The sequence below is a fragment of the Ailuropoda melanoleuca genome, chromosome 6 (genome assembly GCF_002007445.2).
Source record: "Ailuropoda melanoleuca isolate Jingjing chromosome 6, ASM200744v2, whole genome shotgun sequence".
Lineage (NCBI taxonomy): Eukaryota > Metazoa > Chordata > Mammalia > Carnivora > Ursidae > Ailuropoda > Ailuropoda melanoleuca.
In genome coordinates, this window is record NC_048223.1 from 131,336,042 (window position 1) to 131,342,651 (window position 6,610).

Here is a 6,610-nt window from a genome sequence, read left to right on the forward strand (position 1 = left end):
CGCTCCCGGAGCTCCCTTCTCAGCCTGCTGTCTCAAGCGTGCGGGTCCGCGGTCTGTCCGCTCCCCCTTGCAGGTGGCTACCGCTTCCCGGCGCCCTGACACGGCGGCTCCCTCCCCCTTCTGTTTAGCTTCGGATATCTGTGCGTGGTTTCACGGCTCCCCGCTTCGTACCTCGATACTCAGCGCTGGAGATGTTCATTTGTAGAGATCCAGATGTGTCTTCCTGCGTCTCAGGCTGATTCCGTGGATATTCCTGCTGGTCTGGTACCTATCCCAACATTTATAAGTCTTTAAGAGGGGCACTAAACTCTTCCTGTTAGCTGTCCTACAACTACACTAAACCTTAAAGGATGAATCTGAGGTCTTGTTTCTTATCCAATCTGACCATTTCTGTCTTTTATTTTAGGTCTTTGGACTGTTTACACATAATGTGATTATTGATGTTCGGGTTAAATTTGTCGTCTTGTGGGGACGCCTGGCTGGCTCAGTCAGTGAGTGTCTGCTTTTGACTCAGGTTGTGATCCCAGGGTCCTGGGATCGAGTCCCGTGTCGGGCTCCCTGCTCAGTGGGGAGCCTGCTTTTCCTTCTGCCTCAGCTGCTCCCCTGGCTTGTGCCCTCTCGATCATGCTCTCTCTCAAATACGTAAATAAAATCTTAACCCCAGATTTGTCGTCTTGCTGTTTGTTCCATCTGTCCCTCATTCCCTTTCCTCTTTCTCTGCATCTGCCTGCCTGTCTTCCTCCCTCTGTCCCGTCTGTGAGCTTGTCATCTGTAACTTCTGGAGGAGGTTGCCTGAGTGTTGAGGAGTTTGGAGTGACGTCATAACATGTCTCGTGTGCAGGCTCCTTACGATGTGCATCTCCATTCTTCTCCGGGTCGTTGGGCTTTTGTTTTCTGTCTTACTTTTACGTGTTTGTAAACCTGAGCTATCCTGTTTCGTTTATACAGAGACTTCAAGTATAAGAAAGAGACCTTAGCTGTTTGCCCGTTGCTTGACGGTTCGTGAGCGCTGCCCGCTCCTTCGTGTGGGTCCTGGTTAAACGTGGCGTCCTCCAACTGAGGATTTCCCATCAGGTCTCTTGCAGCTCGGGTCTGCTGCTGATTTATTTCAGATTTTGGTTGTTCAAAGATGTCTTCGTTTCACATTCGTTTTGGAAAGATGTTTGTGCTGCGTGAAAGGCTATATGGAGAGCTGTTTTCAGGACAGGAAAGAGGTTGTTCCATCCTGTTCTCACCCCTGTTGTTTCTCACGAGTAATCGGCCAGGTTTGTCTGTTCCTCCAGCTGCTTTTAAGATTTTCTCGTCGAACTTTTGGGCCATTTATGGCAGCGGGCCCTGTTTGGCTTTGTCCACATTTCTTGAGTTTAAAGTTCATTGAGTCCTTAGATCTGTGGCTTTGTAGCTTTTATCAGATTTTCAACCATGATTTCTTCCTGTGTTTTCAGTTTCTGCCTTCTCCCGTCCTCAGGACTTGGTGCCCACGTGTGGCCACGTGCCCGCACCCCCGCGTGTCTGAGCTGCTGCTTGCACCCGCCAGTGTGTGTCTCACGGCGCGTTTCACGTCGTCTGTGTCCCTACTTCAGTTCGTAACCACGTGGACTGTGGTCACAATAAGCGAGCTAACATCTGTCTGCTAACCCAACATCTGGGCCAGTTTCCCTGACTGATTTTCTCCTCATGATGTGTCCGTTTCCCACGGTCCATGCTTCATACTGTTTGCTCGGCTGGCAGGCATTTTGAATTTTGTATCTCTGGGTGATGGTATCTTTAAGTTCCTGCACAAATCCTTGAGCTTTGCTTGGGACAGTTGTCTAGAAACAGTTCCCTCCAGGCCTCTGGGTCTGGAGCCGTTGCCCCGAGTGGGGCAGGGCCCTCCCCTGCCCTGTGTCCCACCCGCCCGCTCCTGGCTCTGTGTGAGTGCTGGCCACTGCCCCTCTGCCCTGCTGGGGGGTCTCTCCTGGCCTCTGGCTCTGGAGGATTTCCTTTCTCCCATGTGCTGAGCCCTCCTCTGCTAAATAGAGAGGTTGGTGCCTTGTGCGGCTGCCACCCTCAGAAGTTTGACTTAGGACCTGTGTTCTCAGGGTTCAGACACCCTCTGAGACGGGCACTCTGATGCCCACGTGGGTGCTGGGTCCACGTCTTACTTTCCTCCTGGCTGAGCCCTGGCCTCCATTGTGGACGTGAGGCGGTCCGGGTGGAGTTTCCCGGATCCCGGGGCTCGGGGGGTGGCTTGTCTATGGATGAGGTTTGTCTCCTTCAGCCCTTCGGGGTCAGACGTGCCCGACCCTGTGCTGGGCCTCTCAGGCCCACAGCCGGAGTCATGTGGGTCAGGGAGTTCCCGGTAGCCCCCGCGCAGTTCTCAGTGGAGATGGGTGCTCAGTCTGCTGGTCCGTGGGCTGCAGAAGCACCGGGCTCACCTGTTCCTTCTCCCCTGGAGACAGTGCTGGTGGTCCTGGTGCCCCTGCCCTCGTGCAGCTGCCCAGAGGCCCTGCGTACTTCCCAGTGGCTTGCCGTGCTAACCTAGGGCTCCAGGCCCCGGGCCTGCTCAGGAGTGGGGTGGGTAATGCAGCCACGGGCTCCGGTGGGGAGGCTGCCCTTAGGGCAGCTGGCCATGGCCAAGTGGGAGGACAGAGGTCAGCCCACACGCAGGAGGGGTCCTTGATGGAGCTGGCCGTGACGCGGCACATCCTGGCCCTGGGTCCCACCCCCTGACCGCTGGTCTGTGTGTAGCTATGTGCAGCACTATGGCCTGGACGGAGCCTGCGATGACATAGCCAGTGTGCTGAAGCAGGTGGCTGTGAGGCTGGGGAAGACGCAGAAGGTGAAGGTGCTCACAGGGACAGGTGAGACATGGAGGCCTCAGCCCCGGGCTGGGAGAACTGGCCGACCGAGAGGGCTGTGGCTGTGGGCGGAGGACACCGTGGGCACACGTGGCTGTTCTGGGAACAGAGGTGCTGCAGGGGAGGGGGCTCAGGGTCCAGCCTGGAGAGGAGGGCAGGGCAGCCCTGCCTCGTGCTGGGTACACCCCACGTCCCACCCCTTTGAAGCCTCCTGCAGTCCAGGCGCCACTGCCCAGACTCTGTGGTTTCTGTCTGAGTTTGCCCTGGTGCCCAAGCTCACAGGTACCCACCATCAGTCCCTGAGGATGGGCAGGGAGGGGTGCGTCTGAATCCTGGGCCTGCCTTGCACAGAGGTGCCTTCCTCACCAGACCGTCTTGTCTCCCCAGGGGACGTGAACGTCCTCCAGCCCAACTACGCTGCCGCAGCCCGAGACTTCCTCCGCACCTTCCGCAGCGGGCTGCTAGGCCCAGTGATGCTGGACAGGGATGTTCTGCGGGGCGCCCCCTTGGCAGACCCCTGAACTGGTCCAGCTGGCAGGGCCTCCCTCCTGCCTGGCCCTTGGCACCAGACATTGGGACATCGCGGGCCCTCACAGCCAAGAATTTGACGCTGGGACTCTCTTTCCCGAAATCTCCATGCTGGTCACTGTACGGTACTCAGGTCTTGTCTCTAGGACGGAGCCTGTACCTGCCGCCACTCCACAGCCTGGCCAGTTGCTGGTTACACGGCAGGGTGCCCGGGGTCTGGATATCGGGGCTGCTGACATCTCTGAGCTGTCCCTGTGAGCCTTACACGTGCTGAGTATCTCTTAAGAAGCCGACGTTTTCTTAGGAGGTGAAAGTACAGTCTGTAATTTAAACGATTTGAAAGGCCTGTCTGTGCTGTGGCTGATTTGTTGTGACCAGTAGCACCTTGGGCCCACGTGTTAAGGCCTCTCTCAGCAAGAAGAATGGGGATATGAGCCGCTTAGTAAGCATTCTCGTGTTAGGTCCTTGGTAGTGTGCTGGGTCCTGCAATAAAGAAGACTGTTTGCCATCAGAGTGTTTATTTCACGACACGACTAACATGTGCACACAAAGTGGACGGGGCTTCCAGAGAGCTGTGGCAGAACCCAAGGATCGTCTGTCCCCAGCTGCGTATGGGCCGTGAGGGTCGCCGGTGTGGTCAGTGGAGACTGGAGTTTGCCACTGCCTCTGAGCACCTTCTAGCTAACAGGACGGTGGGACTCTTCCCCAGGGAACCTGGCCTACCAACCTGCATTCCAGCAAAGGGCGGAGGAAGGAAAGGGGTGGGGGTGGACCTGGTCAGCCGCTTCACCTCTTCGGTGTCCACTGGGGGCGTGGCCTTCCTGGAAACACCCGAGTCTCCGCAGGGCACCTCCCCTCCCAAAGATGCCCACAGCGGGCATGCACACGCTGACCTCTGCTGCGATTACCCGCCCTGGGCACCGTCTGCTTCCTGCTGCACCCTGACCAGGAGAGCGGGAAGAACTCAAGCGCGGCCCGGAATCAGGCTGGTGTGTGAAATAGGCCCTTGACTTAAGAGGGCTGTTAACGCCACACCTGCCACGTGGTGCCGTGCAGCCTGCGAGGGCTCCCGAGAGGCTGGGCCCGCGCTTCTGGGCCCTCAGGTAGAACCGAGTCCCTGTGCGAGACTCTCCCGCCTGCAGGTGCAGGGGCGGAATGGTCACACTGCCCGAGGCCCTGGGCAGTGCTCGGCCACAGCCTGCTGGTCTGGAATGGGTGGGGGGGCATCTGGGCTTGCTGTACCCTGAGAATGCTGGCGCTGTGGGTACAGGCGGCTGCAGGAAGCTGTGTCCTGCAGCTCTGTGTCCTGGTCTTGGGAGAGAAATGCTTGGTCCAGGGTTCCGCGGGTAGCTTGGAGACCCTCGCCCTAACCAGGCTTGTATGTCAGCTGTGGGAGAGCAGAGGTGGCAGCCCCTGCCCCCCCAGGAGGTGCTGGAATCCGTCAACTGAGTCTGAAGGCCCCGTGGTCTGGAGGGGGTGGTGTGAGGGCATATTCTGGGAGGCAGCCCAGCAGCGGGTGAAGCTTTCAGTGAGCACCGAAGGAGGGGGAGATCCAGAGGATCCAGGCCTGGGACGTTGTCCTGCCGTGGGGTACGGTGGAGGATGTGGTGAAGAGCCAAGGCCCCCAGGGCCGAGCTCACGGACGGTGACCCAGGCCCAAGGCTCAAGGGAAACGGGTCTCTGGGTGCCTGAGAAGCAAAGGGCTGGCTTTCTGCCGAGGGTGCTTGAGTGCCAGAGGCAAACCCTTGCAAGGCCCGCCTGGCATTTCCTTAGAGGCCTCTCTGGGGGTCTGTCCTGTCCCCAGAACAGCCTCAGATGCTCAGCCAGGTGTTGGAGGGGCTCAGCTTCCCGGGCGCTTTCCTTTGCTGAGCCCGAGTACTCTTGCGTCTAGCTGTGCTTGCCGGGTGCTGGGCCTGGCCGCCGTCCACCTCCAGGGACTGCCTCGTGGTGTGTTGGTTGCTGGTTCTGACCTGAGATCTGGCCTGCCCCCTTCGCACCATTCACACCTTGCCCTCTCCTTCCCAGCGGGCCGCGAGCTACAGACCTGCTTGGAGCACAGCCGGCTGTCCCAGGGAGGGCTTTTTAGTGGGAGTGGCAGTGCCATCCCTGAGGACCGGCGAGCACTGATTCCAGAAGGTGAGCCTAACCCTCAGAGGAAATGAAAAGCTCCCGGAAATTCAACAATGTGGTTTCCCCCAAAAATAGGTCCCAAGAAGAGTTGAGTGACTTGTTTCAAGTGGGAGCAAAGTGGCCCCAAGGGGCCCCTGGTCTTGAGAGTCCTGCCAGGGAGCGGGCAGGCCTCTGGGCCTGAGGGTGGGCTGGCAAGGCCCTGGGGCAGCCGCTGTGGCAGGGGCGCTCTGGGGATTATCCAGAGAGCCACGATGGGCACACGTGGGCTCCAAAATCCCCAGACTGCCTCTTCTGGACAGGCGGTAGGCACACTACAACCTATTGAAAGAAACCTCTCTTCTTCCCCAGAGCACTAGTCCTTTGGTCCACTCTGGCTGTTTCTATGGGGGAGGGCCACAGGGTCCTCAGGGCCTGCCTCTTTGCCTCCTGGTCAGCACTGTCCACACCCCTCGAGTGTCCAGGATGGGGTCAGGGGAGCCAGAATGGCTTGAACATCCTGGTTTGGCACATCTCTCTGGGCAACTTGGGAGAGATGGTGGGCTGGTGGCCAGGATGGCAGCCCAGGCACCTGCCTTCCTGGCTGGGGAGGACCCTGAACTCCAGGTGGTGGGTGGGGCATCCTGGAACTGATGGGCCCTGGTCCTCCGGTCGTGGGACATGGGGAGGCTGGGGAGGGACTTGTGCAGAGCGCTGAACAGGAGGCAGCCTCCAGGTGAGAGATAGAACAGGCTATCTGGGTCGGAGGCGGTGGGCAGTGGTGGGAAGGGGCGCTCAGTGGCTGGCGGTCTTGGGTGGGCTGGAGAGGCCTGCAGGGAGGGTGCCAGCTGGGGGCCACATCTGGCCCCAAGCCAGGCCGGGCCTAGGGTCGCAGCAGCCCCAGGGCACCGAGAGCACCGCCCAGCAGCAGGCAGAGGCGCGGGCTGCTGGTGGGCCCCGCACCCGAAGTCCACGCCCGGTAGCTGTAGACGCCTTGGCCCGTCCGGTTGCCACCCAGTGCCGCATCCTCGTCGTCCTCCAGGTCGCGTTCCCTGGGGCCCGTGGCCCTTCTCCAGCTGGAGCCCGCCGCCAGGCCCGCGGCAGCCCCGGCCGCCGCCCCCGCCGCCGCCACGCGC

General features: G+C 59.7%; 2 protein-coding genes across 2 annotated transcripts in view; one reads left to right on the top strand and one right to left on the bottom strand.

The window, feature by feature from the left end:
• The window catches only part of LOC100470048 (mitochondrial ribosome-associated GTPase 1), an 18,694-nt gene extending 14,818 nt beyond the window's left edge, over positions 1-3,876 (top strand). Inside the window, exons 8-9 of the mRNA XM_034663541.1 lie at positions 2,731-2,843; positions 3,228-3,876. Of these exons, the coding sequence (XP_034519432.1) occupies positions 2,731-2,843; positions 3,228-3,361 (247 nt within the window). The 3' untranslated portion in view covers positions 3,362-3,876. The remainder of the gene's footprint in view (positions 1-2,730; positions 2,844-3,227) is intronic.
• SPRN (shadow of prion protein) overlaps positions 3,870-6,610 on the bottom strand; it is a 4,200-nt gene continuing 1,459 nt past the window's right edge. Inside the window, exon 3 of the mRNA XM_034663651.1 lies at positions 3,870-6,608. Coding sequence (XP_034519542.1) covers positions 6,358-6,608 — 251 coding nt within the window. The 3' untranslated portion in view covers positions 3,870-6,357. The remainder of the gene's footprint in view (positions 6,609-6,610) is intronic.